We start from the raw sequence: 24,665 nt of genomic DNA, 5'->3' as shown, positions 1-24,665 counted from the left end.
TTTACGCATTTTATTTATTTATTTTAGGTTCCAGATTTTCGATTTTATCCTCCCCCCAAATTTCTTGGGCACGACAACTGCCCCGACATAAATCTGGTCAAGAGAGCAACAATTTGCAGTAAACCCAGTCTCTGAGGGATCGACCCTACTCCCCATACTACTTAAATTTGCAAAATTAGGTGTATGTTTATATTGGTGGATTCGACAACACTATGGTTTTTGGACTTTTAATTTTGTTTTTATATTGGTTTTATTTATTATTTATATCGGGCCGGGCAATATTGGGTCATTACAGACCTTTTATCTGTATGTTTTATTGGATTTGATATTTTATATCTTTGTATAGTATTTATATATATATCATAATGGTTGATATTTTCATGTTATATATATTATAATATTTTGGCTGTTACGTAAAAGAAACAGTCATTAAGAAAGGGTAAAAAAATGTATTAAATTTACATTTAATTAAGTCTCTACAATTAACTCAAATAATCAATTTAGCCCTTTGTTAACGGTTTTTGTTATTAACCATGTTGACTGTTAAAATAAATTGATGGACCAATCAGATGGTGACACATAGTAACTTTTGGTTTACTCTAATCTTTCCCATAAAATGATTAAAAATCCATTAAATTATAGAAATAAAAAAAATTAAATATGTTAAAATTGATATAAACTTTTTAAAATTATAAAATACTATAATTTATAAAAATATAAAAAATTTTAATAAATTCTAATAATTTATAAAAAAATTGAAAAAATTATTTAAAATTATTTAAAATTAAAAAATGTATTAGAATTCTTAAAAATAATAAAAAGTTGAACCTATTTTTTATTTTTTAAAAAAAATATTTTTATCAATTAAAAATTTCATTATTCAACTATTAGCATATATATAAGAATGAAATATTCTAACCAAGGTTTTCAAAACTGGACTAATGGTTGAACCGATCAGGTAACAGATTTGCCAGTTTGCCTTATTCGTCCAGTTCAATTAAATAAAATATTAAAAATAAAAAAAATGGTTCATTCGTTCGCTTCCCAGGTCAATCAGTTTAATGGTTTTCTTCGGACCAATACCCTTGCCGATTCCAGTCTAATCTGTCCAATCGACTGATCCAATCCAATTCAAGTTTTTATGATTTTTTTATAATTTTTATATGTTTATATTAATTTTAATATATTTTTATAAAATTTTGAATATGGTTTTATTCTTTTATGTAATTCATTAGAATTTTATATTTTATAATATTTATAAATTTTCATATTTTTCAAAAAAAATTAATATTTAATAGTTTTTATATTTTTTTATGATTTTTTAATTATTTTTATGAAAAATATTAAATTAAACTAAAAAATATCACATGTCACTGTTCTATAAATTTATTTTAAAATGACAATAAATATTAAGCGAGAAACTTACATAATTATTTTAATTAACAAAGACTTAATGAATGTAAATTTAATTAAAAAACTTAATTATTTATTTTTTATATTTTCTTAAAAGCTTTTTTCACACATATAAGCCTAATATTTTTATCCTATCATATTCACCTAAGTTTTGTACTGGAAATGATAAGAATCTATTGCTTCTAAAAGTTGTTCACTCAAAAGGCTCTCATATCTGATGATAATGATGACAATAATAATAGGTTAGGTGTTTGGGGCAGATCCACAGTTTCCAGTGATGTGATGGATGTGATTCGAGTGAGTTAATGTGAGTTTGCTAACTCATATTATTTTGAGTCAACGTCCAATCACTGCCTTTCGTTTACGGTTTATTTTAATATTTGCACTTGTTTTTCAGCTTTCATCCGCCTTCATGTTGCATGACTATGTAGCTTGAAAAAGAAGAATATAATATGTAAATTTAGTTTTAATTTTAATTTTAATTTTAATTTTAATAGCAAATGGAAGTGGAAAAGCAAGAAAAAGAGTATCAACTAAAAGGGGACAATATTGAAGAACAAAAACAGAAATACAATAAAAAGTAAAAGGAAGAAATGAACAAACAGGAACCTTTTCACTGTTTTTTATAGGCAATGGAAAGGAAGATCCTCACATATAATACTTTTCCATGAAACCTGGGTCAACTCCATGCTTGGTTTCCTTACTAGCCTTCCAACCTTGATAAGGTTTGTAAACACAACCTAACCAACAAGGTCCAGCAGAGCCAGTGATTATTTTAATCATTCAGAGCCACTAGCTATTATGTTATTATGGATATACTAAAGTACATCATATATAAATCAAGTCTTATATGGATGATGGTAGAAGCTTTTGTCTAGTAGAGTTTAAATCATTTCATTATCTTCCTCTTCCATAATATATTTATTTATTAAAAATAAATGAGACTTGGTTGGAATGTAAATTTATGACATTTTAAGTTCAAATACCGTCATTGTCAAATATATTTTTCTAGGTTTTATATAATTTAAGATGACAAAAATACTCTCATAATAATACTAATTGTTTTATAAAAGAAAAAATTGTCAATACTTACTAAATTAAATTGGGACAATCAATAAGTTATACTTCTTTCGCCTAAAATAACTTAATTAATTGAAAATGAATTATTTGTAACACTTTTTGTCTTTTGGCTTGGGATATTCTGCAAACTACTCATGAAGGAACCGACACTGTTAAGCAGTCTAATATGCAAATGTTGACCACTAGATTTGAGAATCTAAGAATACAAGATCCAAAAACAATTGGTGAATTTTATGCTAAACTATGTGATCTACCAAATTAGACATTTTCCCTGGGAGAAGATATTCCAACACCAAGTTGATCAGAAAAGTGTTGAGATATCTACTTGAGAGATTCTCTATCAGAGTCATGACAATTGAGGAAGCCAAATACCTTAAGATCTTGCAAATAGATCTAGATGAAGCCAAATGAAGTTTTGACATGTTCTTGTATCATGATCGCGTTTATATTAATTCTATGAATTCAGAAAATTATAAGTTTATTTACATTTGTTGGTAAATTATTATAGAAATTTTGATATTTGTATATATTGGGTTCATATTATTTTTTTAATTGTGCTGTGTTTTTTTATAATTTATTGAGTAAATTAATTTAAAGAATAGTTTGTGTATTTGTATTATGTTGTATTGTGTTTCAATTCCTCATTTTATGTATGTTTATATCGTGTTTGTGTTATTTTTCACCTTTAAAAGGTATTTATTAAATTAGTTCATTTTCAATAATATTTCAGTCCAACCTTTAAATAAAAGTATAAATGTGTTTTAGTACACTCGAACTCAAATCATTCTATACTAATAATAAGGTTGATGCCAACCAAACTAAAACTCAATCTATCATATTCAACATAATTAATAATTCTTAATTAATTTTAACTTGAGAATTTTATTAACTTTAAATGTAGTTTACTTCTAAATATTTTAATCATTATATCTATTATATTTTTTTAATAAAAAAACTAATGAATATTTTATTTGTTTTTAATTATTTTTAGAAATAGAATTTTAAAATTTAAAAGCAAAGGGACGGATATTGTAGAATGTAAGCTTTGTTTATACATATTTTCTTCTATGATCGAAAATAAGAAATAGCTTTGTTTCAAATTTTAGAGAACGATAATATCAATAATTAATGTAGAAATAATTTTGATACTTTTTCCTATAAAATATATATATATATATATTTTTGGAAAATAATGACATTGTTGGTACCTTTTAGAAGATAATCAAAATTTTACTATTTAATTATTGGTATAGTTATTTGTTGGAATTTCGAACATTTCTTTTTCATAGACTTGCAGCATGAAGTGTAATAGTGATAAAATTGCTTGGAAAGTAAATCTTTCGTCGGCAATGTATTTAATTTATATATTTTAATATTTTTAAACATTGATTAAAGATGGTGAAATTTTAATATTAAACAAAATTTTCCTTCTCAAAAAATTAAAGTAATTTAATCCTTGACAATAGCAATTAAAGACAGTTGATACAATATTAATGTTATTCGCCAATTGTACATAATTTTGATTGGTATAATAAATTTAACCTTTGATGATTATATTTTTTATGTAAATATTGACAAAATGTATAAATGTTGTAGGTTAAATTTGATAAATCAAAATTAAGTTGACAAAATATATAAATTTTAAAAGCTAAATATACTATAATACTAATAAAAACTATACATTGATGAAAAATATTACTATTGTAATTAATTATCCTTAATTACTTAGTTTTGAATAAAAAATTAAAAACTTTATTAAATAAACCAGAAAAATCCTTTAACCAAATATCAATTTCTTAACCTCATTTAAAATTAAAAACGAAACTCTACTCGAATATATCAAATAATTATTGTATATGTTTATTTTTGGGCAAAACTTTAATAGCTCTACTTGTTTTACAATGAAAGTGTAAATAATTTGGAGATCAATGTTGACTTGCAGATTCTCAAGTCATATTCACTGAATTTGACTTCAAATCATGATGTTCCATCTAATTATTGATGTCTTAATTTGATAGAAATCTTGAAATCTATGAAAGGATGTACATGGAAACCAAGAAAAAATTATGGCACAAATACATTGAGGTGTCTTTTTAACGACCAAGTAAAAAAGTAGGGCACTAGAGGTTTAGAAAGTAAGCTTGAATAACCCCTCAAAATTAAAACTTAATTTATTGATTTATTTATGTTTTTACAATTTCTTTTTTAATGTTGTTATGATAATTACTATTATCGATTTATAATCCGAATGGGTTTGGGTCGGATTCTACATAGTTTATATATTGAACTCGTATATCGAGCTTGTACATTAGGCTCACGTATCGAGCTCGCATGACACTTAGTGTTATTGCACATGAGAATATGCGATGTGGGTTCGCACGTCACTACATAGGGAAACCCACATCGTATAAACATGTGTTAAGTCTAGAGTAGAATATGTATTGGCATGTATGAAACCTACTTAGGATATCACCTCAATGAAACAAGCTTACCATTTAAAGAAGATAGAAGAAAACACTTAATAAATGTAAATTTAATATTCTATTGTGTTAGAATTGAGTGACCCGAATTCTTATTTAAATAAAATATAGTGGTAAATAAAATGTCTTGGTGTCAATGCCAAGTCCCAGACATGGTCTTACATGGGATCTCGTCACCCAAATGTCATGACATTTGTATGCGATACATTCCAAAAGTTTCAACGGAACTTTTTAATACTAATTCTCTATCGTCTCATACTTGAGTCAATATCAAATATACTTCTCAATGTTAACATAACTCAATATTACCCTTTTATCACTTTATTTCCTTATTTTACTATATCAAGGATATTATCTTACTTTCTTACTATAGTAATTTTCGGGGTATTATACTGATGTTGTAGAAGACTATAGCAATGGTGAACTTCTAGTTGCTTCTGTCAACAATTCTAAAGTGAACGAGGAGTGGATCCTTAATTCAAGCTGCACCTTCCACATGAGTCACAATCGAGATTGGTTTACAACTTACGAAACAATGTCTGAAGGTGTTGTTTTGATGGGAAATAATTTTTCATGTAAAATCACAGGTGTTGGAACAATTAAAGTTAAGATGTTTGATGGAGTTGTCAGAACACTTAGTGACATACGACATGTTCCAGAATTGAAGAGAAATTTAATTTTGTTGAGTACTCTTGATTCAAAAAGGTACAAATACACAGCTAAAAGTGGGGTTTTGAAGATTTCCAAAGGTTCCCTCGTTATGATGAAAGGGTAGAGAAAGACTGCTAAGTTATATGTTCTGTAGGGTTCTATTGTTACTGGTGATGTAGCTGTCACTTTCTCTTCCTTGTTAGATGGTGATATTACTAAAATTTGGCATATGCACCTAGCGCATATGAGTGAGAATGACATGGTAGAATTGAGCAAAAAAGGACTTTTTGATGGGTAAGGAATTTGTAAACTAAAGTTCTGTGAGTACTGCGTTTTTGGGAAGCAAAAGAGAGTTTGATTCACCAGTGGAATCCATAACACGAAGGAAACATTGGAGTATATTCATTCTGATCTGTGGGGCCTTCTAGAGTGCCTTCGAGAGGTGGAGCTAATTATATACTAACTTTTATTGATGATTTTTCTAGAAAATTTTAGGCGTTCTTCTTAAAGCAGAAAAGATATGTGTTTTCCTCATTTAAGTCTTGGAGAACTATGATTGAAAAACAGACGGGAAAATAAAAAAAATACCTTTACACAGACAATGGCTTAGAGTTATATTCTGATGAGTTTAATAAACTGTGCAAGTCAGAAGAGATCGTGAGACACTTGACAGTTTGTCATACTCCACAGCAAAACAACGTTGCAGAACGAATGAACAAAACGATCATGGAGAAGGTTCGATGTATGCTGTCAAATGCCAACTTACCAAAGTCATTTTGGGCTGAAGTAGCCTCTACTACATGTTTTTTGATCAACCGATCTCCATCCGTTGCCATTGAGAAAGAGACTCCACAAGAGGTATGGTCTGGTAATCTTGCTAACTATTCTGATTTAAAAATTTTTGGGTGTCCTGCGTATACTCATTTTGATAATGGAAAATTGGAATCGAGATCCATTAAATGTGTTTTTTTTTGTTATAAAGCTAGTGTAAAAGGGTATAAGTTATGGTGTCCTGAAAATAGAAAAGTTGTGATTAGTAGAGATGTTGTTTTTGATGAAACTGCTATACTACCTATCTTATCTCTTAAAGACTCTTCCAATAAAGAAAATCAAAAGCAGGTGGAGTATCAAATTAATCCAGAATCTACAACAGAGTTGACTCCTCAAGCCAGTACAAAAAAATCAGAATAGAGTTGCTTTTTCACCACAATATTCTATCGCCAAAAACAAAACTAGAAGAGAAATTAAACCTTCAAAGAAGTATGCCGAGGTTGATCTAGTTACTTATGCTTTAAATGTGGCCGAAGATATAGATGCAAATCAAGAGCCATCTAATTATTCTGAGGCAGTTAGCTGTGAAGACTCATAAAAGTGGATGTTTGCTATACAAGAGGAGATGGAATCACTCCACAAAAATAGAACATGAAATCTTGTGAAACTTCCTAAAGGTAAAAGGGCTATTCGTTGTAAATGGGTGTTTAAAAAAAAAGAGACTCTAGGAGTTGAAGAACCCAAATATAAAGCAAGGCTTGTTGCAAAGGGTTATAGTCAAATTTCAGGAGTGGACTTCACAGATGTGTTCTACCCAGTTGTGAAACATAGTTCGATTCGAGCTTTGCTTGGTATTATAGTTATGCATGATTTGGAGCTTGAGCAGTTAGATGTAAAAACGATATTTTTGCATGGAGAACTTGAGAAGGATTTTTACATGCAACAACAAGCGGGTTTTACAGTCTCAAAAAAAGAGGACTATGTTTGCTTGCTGAAAAAGTCCCTTTACGGCTTGAAACATTCACCAAGACAGTGGTACAAGAGATTTGATTCCTTTATGACTTCTCATGATTTCAAAAGAAGTAACTTTGACGGTTGTGTTTACTTTAAGAAAAACATTGATGGTTATTTTGTGTATCTACTCCTTTATGTTGATGACATGTTGATAGCAGAAAAAGATAAATGAGAGATAAGAAAGATTAAAGCCCAACTAAGTGAAGAATTTAAGATAAAAGATTTGGGACTAGCAAAGAAGATACTTTGTATGGAGATTCTCAGAAATAGAAAAACAAGTAAATTGTACCTAAGTTAGAAGGGGTACATTGAGAAAGTTCTTTGCAAGTTCAATATACAGAGTGCTAAGCCTATTAGTACTCTTTTAGCAGCCTATGTCAAACTTTCATCAGCTTTGTCTCCACAATCAGATGATGAGATTGAGTACATGTCACATGTTCCATACTCCAGTGTAGTGGGATCTCTCATGTATGCTATGGTTTGTTCACGTCCAGATTTATTATATGCAGTCAGTGCAGTTAGCAGATACATGGTGAATCCCGGTAAAGAACATTGAAAAACAGTTCTGTGAATTTTAAGATACTTACGAGGTACTACTGATGTGTGCTTACAGTTGGAAGAATTAGAGATGAAGTCATTGGGTATGTTGATGCTGATTTTGCTAGAGACCTTGATAGAAGAAGATCTCTCACAAGTTATGTTTTTACAATCGGAGGTTGTGTAATCAGTTGGAAAGCCACTTTGCAAACTACAATCGCTTGGTCTACCACCGAAGCTGAGTACATGGCGATTACTAAGGCTTGTAAAGAAACCATTTGGTTGAAGGGACTCTTTAGTGAACTCAATGAAGACCTTCAAATCAGTACAGTATTTTGTGACAGTCAGAGTGCCATCTTCCTTACAAAAGATCAAATGTTTCATGAGACAACAAAACACATTGATGTTCGGTATCATTTTGTTCGTGATATTATTGCTCGTAGTGATATTGTTGTGAGCAAAATTAGTACTCATGAAAATCCTGTAGATATGATGACTAAGTCACTTCCTATAACCAAGTTTGAACATTGCTTAGACTTGGTTGGTATTTATTGTTAAAGTTAAACCCTTAAGGGGTTTTATGGAAGAGGTGGAGAACTTGTTCGTTGAGAGTTCGTGATGAAGAACTTGTTCATTGAGAATTCGTGTCAAGGTGGAGATTGTTAGAATTGAGTGACCCGAATCCTTATTTAAATAAAATACATTGGTAAAATAAAATAAAAGTAAAATTCATATAGAACTACACTTCTTTTATTTTATTTTAGAATAAGGGTTTTTAAACCTTATTAAACTCCATTTATTTGATATTGATTAGTGTACAAGCCCATTTTTGCCCGGGGCCCAATATGACCCAAACACAAAATCAAAACAAAACCCAAACTAATCAGCATCCCAAATAAAACATGCCCAATAGGGCCCAACATCCTAAAATATTTCAGAAAACCCTAATCCCCAACCCTAAAAATGCCACGCCCTAGGCCTTTGCCATGCCTGCACCGCCTCTAACCCGCGCCGCACGCCTCCTCTGCCACCGCATCTAGCATCTGCAAGAGCAAACAACACGCAAAAGAAGAGGCCAAGCAGTAACAGACAAGAACAAAGAAACAAAACGAATTTTGTAATTTTGGCTATAAAAGCCGAATATATCTTTGTAATTTTTTCTTCGGACACCGATTCAAAATACCAAAAAAAAAGAAATTTGAACAGATCAATGTGCTTTTCTTATCTTTATTTACATATATATTTCTAGATAAACAAAAAAAATATTAGGGAATAAATAGAACGAGGGATTTGGTTACCTTGGAGGCTGTAGTCGGGGGTTCCTCCGGCCCTGACGGCGGTCGAACCAGTGGGTTCGCCAAAGGAACCTCACTGACGATTTGGGAAACCGAAAGGTTCCTTATTTTTTTGTTCTTTCTTCTTCATTTTTTTGAATTTGGGGGGTGGATTGTTTTAACCCTAAATCAGAGATTTTACTTGAAAAAGGTTTGAAAAAGGGGGTTTTAGAATTTTTCGACCACTGCGTACGGTGGCGCCGGCGACCAGCGGCCAACACGGTGGCCGATGACCGAACCCCTGGCCGGATTTTGGGGAGAGAATGGGGTTTGAGAGAATTCTGTTGGTTTTTTTAGTGGAAACGCAAAAATGAAGGATTTTGAAAAAGAATTGGCCTTTATAGCAACATGAAACGACGCCGTTTTGGGGAGTGAGCCTAGAGGCCAAAACGATGTCGTTTTGGCCTTAGACTTGAAAATCGAACCTTTGGCCCTCGGGATTCGCGTGTTTCTGCGGTGAAGGGGCTATTTGCGCATATGACCCTTCTGCTTTTGCGAGGCTTTGCAATTTAGTGCTAAACTTTTTTTTCTCTCTTACATTTTGCGGCATAATTTCATTTTTGCTTCATTTCGGTCCAGATTGAAACGGTGCGCTCCAAAGGACTGAGAGTAATTTCCCATCTGGTCCTCATCCATTTTTAGCACGTTTCAGTTTGCCCCTTTTCCCTTTTCTATCTGTAATTTATGCCTTGAAATCCCATTCAAGTTCCGATTTAGTCCCTTTTATGTTTATTCACCTATTTCATCATAATTTTGACTCTAAATTTTATTTTAATCCCAATTTAATCCTTAGTTGTTTAATTTCAAGGTTTTATTATTTATTTACTCTTTTTTGTTTTATTTATTTATTCGTATATTTATTCGTACATTATTTTATTTTATTTTTATTTTTATTTTTCTTGAAATTAAAATTTATATTGTTTTTTACTTCTTTATTTACACATTTCATTATTATTCCATTATCATCATTATTAATGTTTAATTCATTTCTATTGTTTTAGCATTAGAATAATAGTTAATATGATTATTGTTATTATTTGGTGTTATTATAATCACATCATTATTATTATTGTATTCCATTACTTGTTATTTACCTTTTAAATATTTTACTCATATAGTTATTTTTCATTATTTCGTTATTATCGTATTATGCATTATGTTTTAAAAAATATATATATATACATATTTGTTCGCTTTCACACTACATTCGAATAAATTAAATATATATCTTATTAGATATTGCATTAATTCTTATTCCAATTCGTAATAAGAAAATTTTTAAAAAATAATAAGGCAATATTTTGCGTTTGGAAATTAGAGAAAACGTGCCCTAACGTGCTGGGTTTCGATTTCTCGTCCAACCAAATAGCCAAATATCCTCTTAAAATTTCAAAGTATGAGTTTTGGAAACCATAAGGTAATCTTGGTTTCGAGGGTCTAAAGTATTATTCAACCCATGTTATTCGAGTTTTTTTTAAGGATTGTATTTTTAAAAACTCTTCAAAATTTTCAATCTTCGACATTAAGACACTAATTAATCAACTAGGTACCAATTTTAAACATTACGAGGGTGCTAATCCTTCCTCGTACGTAACCGACTCCCGAACCCATTTTTCTGGTTTTCGTGGACCAAAATCGTTGTTTTAATAAAATCAAATAATTTATTAAAAACTTTTCAAGGTGACCCGATCACATCTCATAAAAAAGGATTGGTGACAACTCTTGTTTTTTTTCGTTTTCATTTTCAAAATTCAAGTCGTTCCCATTTTCACAAAAAAATGGTTTCGACAATTAGAATAAGGTGTTTCAATCTTATTACACTCCTATTAGAATATGGTTTTACAAGTCTATAAATAGACATAACCTACTCCTCTTGTAATCATTTCAATTCAATATAGTGAATTTTCTTCTTTTTTACCCGTGATTTTTTCCCAAAAGGATTTCCATATAAAAATATCTACCATATGTAACAATAATTAATTTTTTTATCGTGAATATTCTCTAAAATAAAAAACGATTCATCATGAAATATATTTTATTTTCGTACACGGATCCACCCCCAATTTTATTTTGTCGATTTTTAATAATAATTGATGATAGAGATCATTGGGGAGAAGTTATCAGGAAGGCTAAGAGAAGGACGAGTTGGTTTTAATTATGGGAAAATGCAATGAATGAAAGTGAAGTGGGAAATTTGGCAGTTTCCCAAGGAGCCTTGACTATATCAATTGCTAGGAAGAAATCTTCCCTTGTCATTATCGTTTATAATAAATGCAATAATGTTAGCTGTTATCCATTGCTTCCATTGTTTCTCGGAAATTAATTTCTTTGGGATTGAACTTTTCTTTCTTTGGATGTACAAATAAAACATCAATACAATTCTAAGTGTAATTGGGTTTAAGTTAGTATTTTCTTAAATATTTTAAATACTAATTAAATAACAACATAATATCAAATCAAAAAAAGTTGACATAATGGAAGATATTATATTATCATTCGAATCAAATGAACTTGGTGGACCATAATCCTAATTAAATTGGCCGACTATTAGTTTTTGTGGTCCATATGCTTAAAATTTCAAACTAAATCTCAACGGCTAGTCCCAATTTGATGGTTACAACTCCTTCCATATCACGTCAATCCAAAAGATAGAATTTATTTATTTTTCTACAAGAAATTTCCATACCTTTCTCGGCCTTTTGTTGACTGAATCCATGTGATGAATCTTTAGATTTGGTTCAGGGATGAACAAATGAAAAAAAGAAGAAAAGAGGGAGTAGAAATCGTATTGAGAAACTGAAAACTTGAAATTCACTTTAGATTGGATTACAATTTATAGACATAAGCTATAAGCTCTCATAACAAACTAACTACTAATGAGTTGAAACTTAACCGCTTTACTAATAGATTCAACTTCCTGCTCACTATTGTATATTATCTAATATTCATCCTACTTTTTTCCTTCTTTCTAATACTCGGCATGGACTATGAGGATTACACGGTCTTGTTGGAACCTTCGACTGTCCCATGTTTTGCAGGAATGTGCTTGGAATCTGCTGCCAACATTCAGTGTCTTGTGGGCTGTTTGAACGAGATCTTGCTCCAGTTGAAAGGTTGTATATTGGCATCTTTGACCATGTTCTTTGTGGGCCAAGCTAGCCGAATATCTGAGTGTTTGAAGTCCATTTTTTTAGTTTTTCTTTCCTGGGCATTTGGATGATGGTTGACCATGTGCTATTTTAATGGTTAATTTGAATCTGGTTTCAGAAGACTTACCAAGACTTTATTCTCTGCCGTTGGTTTATATTCATAGTCGTGATTTACCCTGGTTTATTATCGATTTTGCTAGAAGATTGGATTAGTTTTCTTAAATGTATTTTTTCCCTTTCCATCTTTCTTTTAGTAACCTGAATTGAATTTATTTTGTTTCACTGATTCTCGGAATGTATGGGGTGTTATTGGGAGTGTGATTGATTGTAATTCGGTACCCTATTGGGGCTGTATCCTAGTTGTAAGGAGTGATTCAACTTTAGCCAGTAAAATTTTTTTATTGGATTATCGAAGATTTTACTTTTTTTTATCGTTGCTCACATCTTCATTTATTTTATTTTTTGTTGCAACAATGTTTAGAACCATCATTGTTACGTTACTGCTCACTATTTCTTTTTCAAGTCCAGCGGTTGTTAACAAAAGCATTAAAATCAATCTCAATCAATTTGTAGTGTTCGAACTACTCAAGGAGAGTCCTGCATTCCCAAGTCGACTTGGGACACTTGAGGTATAGAGATATTTTAGTAAGCACCCATTTACTATCACTTACGAGCATGGCAACTCCCAGTCTACCAGGATTGACAAGAGCTGACCCATCTATGTTCAATTTGTTCCACCCTGCTTGAGGAGGCGACTGCTACTATATGCTAATAATCCTGGGGAGCGGGTAACATCATGGAGATTGAAAATGTTCAATGCACCAACAGCAGCTCTAACTTGTTTGAAGGACTCCGACCTTTTGTGATCTGACTTTCCTTAAGAAATTCGTTCTGAGTTATGTTGAAGTATAAGAGCATCATTCATTGTCGTGAACCTAACGAATTCGAATCTCTTTTAGGGAATAAAAGCATCAATGACTTTCTCATGGTACTGGAAAATCATCTAAAGACCCTTTCGATGCATCATTTCAGGTAAATTATGAACGAAGAGTGTTACCCATCCTACATTACCAGAGAAGTTTTGATGAGACACCCATTTTGGATTTTAATCCTTTATACTCAAAGTAATGCTACGGTTAAACGAGTTTCGAAGGGCCTGAAAAGTGGAAATTGGCTTGGTGTTTTGCTACCGTTAATTGTTCTATTATATAATATCTTCTCCTTCTTAATAAAAATTACAGGCCTTGGTAAGAAATTTTTTAAAGCAAATACAAGCATTATAAAAATTAAAACTCTAACAAAATAAAATATTATCGTTGTAAAAAAATTCAATAAAAACAGAAAGACAATCTTATATATAATAACACATAATATTTCATATATAGATATTAAAGAGCAAGTTTAATATATATAATATTTTATATATAGGGTTTATTTGTATTAGTAAATTTTTTTTAACATTCTACTTACCATTCTTACAAATATAAATTTTTTTTTGAAGTAGAATTTATAGGATGTAGTTAAAAATTAAAAAAATTCGTAAAAATGTAATTGTTCCAATATTCAGGGAATCAAAATATTAGTTGAACTAAGCAAGGTTTGATACTCTCATGTACGACTTTACCAAACTCAGACCAGTCATCATCTGTGGAATTAAGAGCTGTTGAAACTTCTTAAGCATCAATATAAATGAATATTGGTGCTGCCACTTTTGTAAGAATGGTAAGCAGAATGTTAAAATTATTACATTCTTTTTACTAATATAAATTATATAAATTTATTTAATTTTTAATAGAATCAAAATTCTTATTTATAAATATAAGATATTTAAAATAGCATCAATATTGTATTCCAAACTTATTTAATTATGAATTAATTATTATTTTAAAAAGTAATAAAAAAATCCAAATTCTTATAATAAAATATCATGTATATTATTAAAACTTTTGGTAAGAAACTGTAATTATTATGAGTTGGGATTGTTTTGTTATTTGCGTTTTACCGAAACCCGAATTAATGATGGAGAAGGTAAACTAATTATCAAAATTACAAGCACTCAATTAACCCCACTCACCAAAACAAATCCCAACCTCACTATGTTAGTAAGTTGGTAAATGTTGTTTCAATTAGTTTGAAGAAATATGGTAGATTAGTCTCTTAAAACCCTCCAAAAGAAGCTCGTTTAGCCATCCGAAATCTCCTCTTTGCTACCCATTTTTGCAAATCTTTTTTTGTTTATATCCCATTCTTTTCCTCTTAGTTTTCCCCTACATTCTTTCATCCCTTTTTTAGCAGACTGCTTTGAAGAGAGTATGATTGCTCTTCTTGAAGATCCAATACTATTGTCAATGTTTTAAGTGAGTTTTGATTCATTTATATATGTTTCTACTGTATTCGGAGCTCAACGGAGATTTTAGGTAAATTTCCTTAGTTTTTACTTTAATTTTGTACCTCACGAAGCCAATTCTGATTCAGAATATGGGAAGTGGTCATGAATTTAATGAAGAAGGGGAAGGAAGCAGCAAGCACTATTTGACAGATTATGAAGTTAATTTGAACGAAATTAAACCATTGTCAAGCCATGGAAGTTCAGACTCTTATTCCTCATCAGGATCAGGTTCATCTCAGGACCTTTTTGATTTCCTTGGAAACAATGACTCCAATGATGATCATACCGGGAAATCCGAACTCAAATCACCAAAAAAGGTTCGTGTTTCGTTTGCGAGTTCAACCGATAAGCAAGAAAAGCAAGTCTACGTACCGAATAGGATACCGTCTTCGGTTTTCAGTGAGAAGCCTGCAACGCCCATGGATTGGAGCACTGCTTCAAATGAATCATTGTTCAGCATTCATGTGGGAAATGGCAGCTTCTCAAAGGATCAGTTCTTTATGTTATACAAGTCTGGAGAATTGACCAAGTTAGACGAGCAAATCATTGCTCAAAAGAACGTGTTACCGTCTCTGAAAGAGTTGGATGATATGGCTGCAATGGATGAAAATACAGCCAAAGATTCAGGAAATGAAGCTACAGTGGCCAAAACCAATGAAGTTGCAGAAGACCATAGCCATAGCGAGCCGAAGATGGCTGAGGTTGAGGTTCAAAGTTCAGTTGACAATTCTCCGATTGTGGATCATAGTGCAGCTGTTGGCAATCTTAGCCTGAAAAAGAAACCTACCGCAGAAGTGAAAATTTTGCCTATGAATTGCATGTCCAGCCTTTCTGAGGACAGCAATATCAGCATTTCCTTTACCTTCCCTGTGTAAGTTCTAATTGTTTCTCCTTTCATCTTATGTCCATAGTTACATGCTTTCGTTTTTCTTTAGTAGAAAATAGGTTAAGCTCGGTTCCGTGCCACTTTCCAATCTAGCAAATTTCAGTACTTGAAAAGATTTCTGATGCGGGCTTATCATCTCCTTTAGCCACCAAAAGCATTACATTGACTTGTTTTCGGTTTCATTTCAGGTTGACAGCCACTGATGGTGGAAGATTGAGCTCCGTTTATGCTGACCAAAACATTAAGGGATCACACCAGCAGCAGCAACCACTGCCCCAGCAGCCGCTGGAGGAGGAGAAGAAGGAATTTACAGAGGAAAAGGAGGCACAAAGCCCGGTTTCACCCCAAAATGGTTCGAGTCGAAGTTGGTTTTCCTGGTTTTCTTGCTGCCGATGTTCTTGAACTTTCCACACTGTTTTTTGTCTATGAAATTTGACCAGTTTCCTGTCGCAGCAAGTGGAGGCAAATTTCTATTTAAGAATGTTGGTCTAGTTTTATACAGTTTCTTGGTGTAATATAATGTGAATGTTTTATCAATGTCGTTTACAAAGGATTGAAATTATATAGTTTGAAAAAACTAAAGCTGGGAATAATTGATAAGTCTTTTGACAGAAAATAAGCAAAAATGATTTTGATACCCACTCAAAGTGTTGGCACCGTCAATCAATTAGTGTACATATTTTCAATTAGGAAAGAGTTTACTCGGAAGGTTTCTATGCTTTAAGAAACATAATTTTAATGTTTATTTCGTAATAATTAGATCTGTTACTGAAAAATATATTTAGAGTGATTTCTTGACTGTTTAGTTCTCACCACTGTTTTTGTCAATTTTTCATTGGTTTGGTCTATATCTCCATTCCCCCCCTCTGTTGGCTTTTATGTCTCTCCATTGTTTTCCGTTTCTCTCTCCATCGGAGTTAAAGGTTTGAGATTGGCTTTTGTGGAGTCCTGGGTCCTTTCCTCTCTTGGTGGCTTCGAGTTTTTCTCTCCATCTAGCCATGTTTTCGCTTCCTATCACTATAACCACGTCTCATTCTTGTAAGAGTTTTGCTTAGTTTTGGGGACTCTCTATCTCTTTGTTCCATCCCCTTTTCGTGGCTAGGGGTGGAAGATAGGTTGGGACTTTGAAGCTGCTCATGGATCATGATGCCTCTTTTTCTCTAATTGAAGGAATCAATGATAAAAGGACGGAGTTTAAACCTATTAGTCAATGAATGTAATTGCAGAAGTTGAGTTCAGTTTCAGCTTTCAAGAGCATGTGTGCTTAGATAAGAAGAAAAGAAGAAGAGAAATCTAGAGCAGAAAGGTCAGAGGAAGAAAATTCATTCAAAATCACCCATAACTGCTTACTGTCCTAGCCATGCTAAAAAGGAAAAAAAAGGCAGTTATAGGAATTTCGTTTGAAGAAAAGAGAGCTTAAAATGTAAGAATGACTGTGCCATTGCTGCTGGGCCATCCCAGATGGTAGCATAGGAAAAATGTAAGAATGACCGTACCCCAGCATGCATGTGCCTAGGCTTAGAAAACTTCAATCAGATATATAAATTAGGTGTGGTGTCTGCAAGTGTACATGTCAAATTGTAATATAGTTTATTACAACAAAATACAAAAAGTATTCCGAGGATCGTACCAAGGGAGGCTTGTTTAAACTAAAGTCCCCTTTGGTTGGGCGTTTACCTTTAGTGCAGTGTGTTTAACTGTCTTTTTGTTTTACACTACAGTATCGGTACAATATCTAATCTCATCGCCACCTCTTTTTTTACATTAACTACAGGTAAATGCACCGCCCATCCAAAGGGGGCCTAAATTGATAATACGAGTTACACACTAAATAGGACTAAATATTACTTGTGTCAAAATCATTGTCAACAGAATTATGCAAGCAGAAGGATGAATCACTCCCGTGTTTATAATTAACCTAAGTCTAGGTTTTTTAACTAACTAGATAACAATTAACCTAATTAATACCTTTCAGCTTATAACGAGATTAACTGATCGACTTAGTTTACTTGTCTTTCAACCTGATAAACTAAACTGGGTTGGATTAAGTTGATTCCTAGCACACTACCCTTTCGGCCTCATCTACCTAAATAACTTCCTAGAGTTGTCAATTCTAGGGTTTATTCCACTTAATCTACTCTAACTAAATAGATGCGAAACCCTAATCTCAAGCTAATTAATTTCACTTCAGTTCATTAATGCTTTTTAGGGTTTAGTTACGACCTATTCTAGATGCAAGATTTTCTATCACTTTATTCAACATTAAACAAATGTAAAATAAAGCGAGTAGAATAGTGATGAAAGAATCTGTAGATTTTGAATTACGCTTGAATCTCGAAACCCTTGAATGAATGTGTTGATTGTGATTTCAGCAAAGAACAATTAATAGAAACAATATAGAAACAAAAATAAACTAAACTGAGGTTGAACTTGAAATAACGCTTACATCTAAAAAAGAAATTGAAATCTAAAACTAAAACCTAACTAAGAACCGAAAATAAAGTTTAAATCATGAACTAAGCTCTGTAATTAAGTTTTGAGCACTATCATTTATAGTGTTTAGGTTAGATGACCATATTAGGTCAATTACAAGCTGCTTAACATGTTAATTATGATTGTGCGGACAAAAAAACCCTTGGCTTATAAATGAACCTTGTCGGACCAGTGTCATGACATTGAATGCCGTATACTCCCCCTTCTGGCTCGAAGTTGGATGTCCACTACACCAAAACAGGCTTTTAGCGGCGTTTTTAGCGGCGTTTGAACAAAAAACGCCACTAAAAATTGAGCACTAGCGGCGCTTTTATAAAAATGCCGCTAAAGGTAGAGCATTAGCGGCGCTTTTTCGAAAACGCCGCTAAAAATAAGCATTAGCGGCGTTTTCTGAAAAGCGCCGCAAAAAGCCTAAGCCCAACGACATCGTTTTCTAAGTTTTTGGGGCCTTTAGCGGCGTTTTTAAAGAAGCGTCGCTAATGCTCTGGTCTTTAGCGGCGTTTTTGAAGAAGCGCCGCTAATGCTCTGGCCTTTAGCAGCGTTTTTGAAGAAGCGCCGCTAATGCTCGGATCTTTAGCGGCGTTTTTGAAGAAGCGCCGCTAATGCTCGGATCTTTAGCGGCATTTTTTAAAAAGCGCCGCTAATAATAATAAAATCTAAAACCATTTCAATTATCTCATTCTTTGATATATTCTCAAGTAATGTTTCAATTATATTTTTTTATTATAAGTTGAAAAAATTGATATTTCGTTGTATTTATTATATATTGGTCAATTTTACATTTAAATGATAACAAATAATATTGTTTAATACAAAATGTTTTTATTAAAGAGAAGTCCTAACTCCTAACTATTTATTATTATTTTTCAATCACAGTTTATTTAAACTACTTTACTAGAAAAATATATTAAATTATGAGTAAAATAAAATATCATAAAACTTAAATTGATAGTTCGATTAAATAAATCAAATAAAGTAATATAAAACACCAACTATGGTGATAAATAATATTATATATTGATAATTTTATTACCAAAAATAATTTTATATTTAGTTAATCAAACATGAACACAACAATGACCTAATAGTACCTACTCAAGAGTAAGAACTGAAAATGAATGAAAAGGGACAAATGAAATTAGAGTATTAATTTTAAGTATTAATTTTAAAATATTTAATTTAATTATCATTATAGTTTAGGGTTTAATATATATGGTTTAGAGTATATATATGGTTAATTTAGGATTTAGGGTCAGATTAAAAGTTACAATTTTAAGGTTTATAGATTATGAAATTAGGGATTATAGATTAGGGATTCTAATTTAAGGGTTGTGATTTAAGGTTTATGGGTTAGGGGCTAAGGGTTAGAGGTTAAGATCAGTTATGGATTTAGGGTTTATGGATTTAAGGATTAGAGGTTAGGGGGTTAGGTTTAGATTAATTAGTGTGTTTTTAATTAAATAATGTTTAGGGGTTAGGAATTCTGGGTTGGGTTAGGGTTTAGGGATTAGGAATTCAAGGTCGGGTTAGGGTTTAGAATTTAGATTAATTAGTGTTTTTTAATTTATATATTAAATAAGGTTTAGGGGTTAGTGATTAAAAGTTTGGGGGTTTAGGGTTAATAATTAGTGATTTAGGGTTTAGAGATTCAGAGTCAAATTAGGGTTTAAGGTTTAGATTAATTAGTATTTTTTAATTTATATATTAAATAGGTTCTTATATAATTGTAAAAGAGATAATAATAAATTGTAAATATTATTAATTTAAAATTGATATGCAATATACAATAATTGAATATAAAAAATTATAAAATATGCGAGCTTTGGCGGCATTTAATCATTTTTTTCTTATTAAAATATACTATATTTATTTTGAGAGTAGTTAATTTTTTTATAAAAATCCAATTTATAAAAAATAATAAAAAATTAAATAAAAAATTAAATTTAACTAATAATTTTTAACAGACAAAATAAAAAATTTTTAGCATAGCAAAACGGTGTCGTTTTATTCCAAATGAAATAATTTATAGCAAAATGATGTTGCATGGTAGAAAATAAAATAGTTTTTTACGGCCGCAAAAAATATTCAAAATCCCGCTCACTCCCAAAAAAAAATGATTTTTGGTTACCCGCTCGTTATTCCCTCTTCTTCTCATCTCCCTCGCGTGCCCTAAATAACCCAAATAAAAGTTTGTACTTAATTCTTTTTCCCTTTTAATCTCAAAATTCCATGAGTTCCTTTGCCCCCAACATCTCGTAATACCGTTCAAATCCATAAACCTTTTATTTTTCTCTCCATGAATTTATATATATATGCATATGACAAATGATTCATTGATTTGGTGTTTTGTTTCTCTCTGAATCAGGACAAAAGGGTTTTCCGATCTATACCAAAAGACCACAGGGATTGATCTATGGAATTCCTTTTTCAGCAGTGTATTTTCTTTTTCCTTTTTCAGTTTTGTTCGATTTTTTTTACTTATTTTCTTTCCCTCTCTACTGTTTCGAAGCCAGCTTCTCTTTTGTCGAACGCTTGAAGTAACTCAAAGAAAAACATCTACAGTTTTCTCTTCAGCAATGGAGATTGGGATCGGTCGGATCGGTTCCTGCTCTAAAGAACACCAGAAAATTTATCAAGAGTGGTTCAACTTTGCTGATTCAGGTACGATTTTAGCTTTACTTTTTGTTCAAATTTTAGTTTTACAATTTTTTAATATCTTCTTTTCGGTAGATAATGATGGACGCATTACTGGAAATGATGCAATCAAGTTTTTTGGTATGTCAAATTTACCGAGACCAGATCTCAAGCAGGTCAATATTCTTCTATTTTCATCGTTTTCGGTGATTTTTATTTTTATTTATTTATTTAAGTTCAGCTTAAACTTGAAGTATCTATTAAAAAAACATAAGGGAAGTTTTAATTGCTTCTGTTACTTGATCGTAATCTCCAAAAGTAAATCTTCAATTGAATAATTGAAGTTTGATTTTCGGTAAATTTAGCAAAATCCAAGCGAACTTTGAGTTTGATTACTGTTCTTGTTTCCTTTATGCTATTTTCTAAATGATTCAGCTACATTCTTGTTTTGATTCCTTAAAGGTGTGGGCAACTGCTGATTCTAAGAGACTGGGATTTCTTGGTTTCAAAGAATTTGTTTTTGCTATGCAGGTTAGGAGTTGCAAATTTCTTTGGATTATGATATAATATATATGCTTATTGATTTCTTCTAATCTGACTTCTTGTTACTTTTAATGCTTAGCTGGTTTCGCTGGCGCAAGAAGGTCATCAAATATCACATGTTTTCCTGAATGGTGATGATATTATGGTTTAGCATGTCCCTCTTTCTGAATTGCATGGTTTGAATGTTTATTTCATTCTGAAAACTTTTGAGGTGCATTTATTTATTTAGAAACTGTTTTTTGGTTGTCTTGCCAGTACATTTATAGTCTTGTATAATAGTCAGAGCTAATGTTAAGGTATGCTGATATATTGCAGTAGATTTTGAGAATATTAGACCTCCTGTAATGGAAGGCTTAGATACATTAATCATGGTATGCGGCTTCTTACTTTTACCTTCTTAAACTCTATGTTCCATATGCTTAGCGTCTAGAATTTCTTATCATTTTGCTTGATTTATTCAGAGAAAGAAACAATCTTCAAAGTCAAGTAGCCTTGAAAGCAATGGTATGACTTTCTTGTTGTAACCTTTGATGATTAGTTCTTCAAATCAAACATCACCTGCATCTCAATGGTTTTCTTCAAAATCATCAAAGAAGGTTTGTTTTGTCATTTTATAGTTGATCTTCCTTTGCTGCTGATGCTCTTGTTACTACCATTTTAGTCTAGGTATAGGGTTTAGGGTTATAAATAATTCCTTTATTTATATCAAATTCATATTTTTCTCTTTATTTTACTTCCATAACACTTTCGTTTTTTAGCTTTGGTATTTGTGTTGTTAATGATGGTAATATCTGTCTAATTCCTTTACTTGATCCTTTTTTAGTGTGTTTTTATTTATCTGCATCCTTAGCATGTGTAACTAATCCTTTCTTGTGTAGAACAGATATCTTTGTCCTCTGTGACTTCAATTATAGGCGGCTTAAAGAGATTGTACCTTCAGAAGTTGAAGCCTTTAGAAGTTACATATCATTTTAATGATTTTGTATCCCCATTGTTGGTGAGTGAGTTGTAGATCCAACTCAGTTTTAACTCTATGTTGTTAATGATTTTCTATGTAAGTCTTATACATAAATTTTTTCTTGATTTATTTATGTGTTCTTGTTACTGTAAAATTACATATACAGCATGAATTAGTGTAAAAAGAAAAAAATGGTTGAAGTTGAGTAGGTGTAGACAATATTTCATTCTTTATACATCTCTCTTTCTTACTCTCTAGTGCCCTTCTGTTTTTCAGCTGGTGTTCCATGCACCACAGTTCCTTTTGAAGAATGAAAATTGAAGCTTTTTCTTTCCATGTTCTCAGATCATGGAAAATTCTTTATACATTATCATCACTGATGGTAGTACCTCTGGAAAATTCTTCTGTTCACATATCATGAAGAACAATATTTCCCATGGGGACATAGAAGAAGTTTAATCAATTTGCTTGCAAAAACTCTTCAAGGTCTATCTCTTTCATCTTCTTAATTAATTGTTAATCTTCCCAATGGCCACCTACCAAAGAAAACGACGTTTTGCCAATCAAACTAGGTATGTGTTTTCTTGGTTTTTTATATATGTTCTTTTCTTTTGACAAAAAACTTGAGATTTAATTAAATTTGACTAAGGACTTGGAGCTGAACTAATTTGATTCTTGTTTTTTATTTTATTTTATTTTATTGGCAAGAAAGATAAAATATTTTATTTATCAAATAATATAAAAGATTTTGAATTCATGATTATTGGTTTTGTGAGCATATTAGACAAGACAAAATTTATGTTTAATGCATGATTATTGAACTTGTTTCATTTGTTATCCTTTTTGCAATAGGAGGAACTGAGGTATCAACTATTTGCAGTTGTGAAACATTCCGGATTCAGACCTACTTCTGGACACTATGTTTGCTACATTTGATCCTCTCCTAATATGTGGCATAAGATGAATGATTCAAGGGTAAGCGTTGATGAATTTGTTCACATTTTAATGTGCATTCTGGTTTTTACTAAGGATAGTTACTAACATATCCAGTTTCTGAACTGGATACAATGTGTTCTTGTTGAAAGTTTCTTGCTTATGAAGGATACCTTACAGAGGGTTCTGTTTCCTGACTGCTTTAAATATTTTGCTTGTTCTTTAAGCATTTGGATCTGATAATTTCACTAATATTGCAAATTTCCATCCTAAGTTTGAAATTTAAGTGTCAACTTGTAATATACTCGGTAACATTTTGATGGTACTTAGAATAATAATGCATAATGGTCATGTTCTGTCTTTTGTAGGTTACTTGTGTTGAAGAAGTTGTGCTGTCCCAGGAAGCCTACATTTTGCTCTATGCTAAACAGGGTATACCTTGGTTTTCAACTGCAATTGAAGTGCAAAAGCCTTGTGCAGACCCTGGAATTTCTGATTCTTCACCGAAGTCCTAGATGACATAGACTTTGCCTCCAATCTTGAGATAGAAAAGAGTGTCAATTGCAGCACCAATGAAACTAAAGATGTTGCTGATAGAGCTTCAACTCAATTCTCTTGTGATGTGTATAGTCATAGGTAGGTTCACTTAGTTTGTTTCTCATATGTATTATTTATTTTAGTTTTGATTTTAAATTTTTATTTTAATATTTACGACAACTTGAGTTCTAACTTTTGGATTTTAATTGTGTTATTAATTTATTATTTTAAATTCTAAAACTAAATTAATTAATTTTTATATTTAGTTTTAAAGTTAATATTTTCATAGAAATTTTAATTTAAATAATATTTTTTATTTATCCTTAAAAATATATTTAAAGTTCAAATTTAAAAAATAAAACATAATATAATATTTATCATAAAAATAAATATTATTTGATTAGAATAAATTTTTTTAAAGGTTATGTTTTTAGTGGCGTTTTTGCGAGAAGCGTCGCTAAAGGTCTTGATCTTTAGCGGCGTTTGTGGGAAAGCGTCGCTAAAGGTTGTGGTCTTTAGCGGCGTTTCTGGGAAAAGCGCCGCTAAAGGTCGTGGTCTTTAGCGCGTTTGTGGGAAAAGCGCTGCTAAAGATCATGGTCTTTAGCGGCGTTTGTGAGAAAAGCGCCTCTAAAGATCATGGTCTTTAGCGGCGTTTGTCGGAAAAGCGCCGCTAAAGGTCATGGTCTTTAGCGGCGTTTGTAGGAGAAGCGCCGCTAAAGGTCATTGTCTTTAGCGGTGTTTGTTTCTAAAAACGCCGCTAAAGTTAACGACGCTGTCATTAGCGACGTTTTTTGTGGCGTTTCTCAAAACGTCGTAAATACTTTTAGCGGCGCTAAAAAGCGTCGCTAAAGACCTAAAAAAGC

The 24,665-nt window shown here is 31.6% G+C and overlaps 2 protein-coding genes across 18 annotated transcripts; both read left to right on the top strand.

Moving 5' to 3' along the window:
• Positions 1 to 14,506: 14,506 nt before the first annotated feature.
• Positions 14,507 to 16,266, top strand: LOC107934332 (uncharacterized). Of its 2 annotated transcripts, XM_016866737.2 has the most exons (3): positions 14,521 to 14,786; positions 14,905 to 15,689; positions 15,893 to 16,266. In XM_016866737.2, the coding sequence occupies exons 2-3, from the start codon at positions 14,908 to 14,910 to the stop codon at positions 16,104 to 16,106; spliced, it is 996 nt and encodes a 331-aa protein (XP_016722226.1). In that variant the 5' UTR covers positions 14,521 to 14,786; positions 14,905 to 14,907; the 3' UTR covers positions 16,107 to 16,266. The 2 variants fall into 2 exon arrangements, with proteins under 2 accessions (XP_016722225.1, XP_016722226.1); XM_016866736.2 differs by having other exon boundaries at positions 14,507 to 15,689.
• A 4,019-nt stretch (positions 16,267 to 20,285) lies between these two features.
• Positions 20,286 to 23,994, top strand: LOC107934353 (EH domain-containing protein 1). Of its 16 annotated transcripts, none has more exons than XM_041091847.1 (12): positions 20,292 to 20,452; positions 20,563 to 20,632; positions 20,760 to 20,858; positions 20,928 to 21,007; positions 21,294 to 21,362; positions 21,454 to 21,505; positions 21,693 to 21,745; positions 21,836 to 21,878; positions 22,258 to 22,371; positions 22,678 to 22,904; positions 23,185 to 23,307; positions 23,634 to 23,994. In XM_041091847.1, exons 2-9 carry the CDS (start codon positions 20,611 to 20,613, stop codon positions 22,347 to 22,349), a joined length of 510 nt encoding a protein of 169 aa, XP_040947781.1. In that variant the 5' UTR covers positions 20,292 to 20,452; positions 20,563 to 20,610; the 3' UTR covers positions 22,350 to 22,371; positions 22,678 to 22,904; positions 23,185 to 23,307; positions 23,634 to 23,994. The 16 variants fall into 16 exon arrangements, 14 of the variants coding, with proteins under 14 accessions (XP_040947778.1, XP_040947776.1, XP_040947777.1 ...); XM_041091846.1 differs by having other exon boundaries at positions 21,690 to 21,745; XM_041091844.1 differs by having other exon boundaries at positions 20,286 to 20,452; positions 20,563 to 20,858.
• The last annotated feature ends 671 nt before the right edge of the window (positions 23,995 to 24,665 follow it).

Source organism: Gossypium hirsutum, chromosome D04 (assembly GCF_007990345.1).
Source record: "Gossypium hirsutum isolate 1008001.06 chromosome D04, Gossypium_hirsutum_v2.1, whole genome shotgun sequence".
In the NCBI taxonomy this organism is placed as follows: Eukaryota; Viridiplantae; Streptophyta; class Magnoliopsida; order Malvales; family Malvaceae; genus Gossypium; species Gossypium hirsutum.
Note: the sequence above shows the minus strand (reverse complement) of the source record. Positions and strands in the feature narration are given on the sequence as shown.

Excerpts from the sequence above, each read along its gene's own strand:
- LOC107934332 (XM_016866736.2), top strand. The coding sequence starts at position 14,908 with ATGGGAAGTGGTCATGAATTTAATGAAGAAGGGGAAGGAAGCAGCAAG. Across the intron at positions 15,690-15,892 it reads ATTTCCTTTACCTTCCCTGT|GTTGACAGCCACTGATGGTG; the intron begins GTAAGTTCTAAT and ends GTTTCATTTCAG.
- LOC107934353 (XM_041091842.1), top strand. The coding sequence starts at position 20,427 with ATGAGTTCCTTTGCCCCCAACATCTC. Across the intron at positions 21,008-21,293 it reads CGAGACCAGATCTCAAGCAG|GTGTGGGCAACTGCTGATTC; the intron begins GTCAATATTCTT and ends GATTCCTTAAAG. Across the intron at positions 21,363-21,453 it reads AATTTGTTTTTGCTATGCAG|CTGGTTTCGCTGGCGCAAGA; the intron begins GTTAGGAGTTGC and ends TTTAATGCTTAG.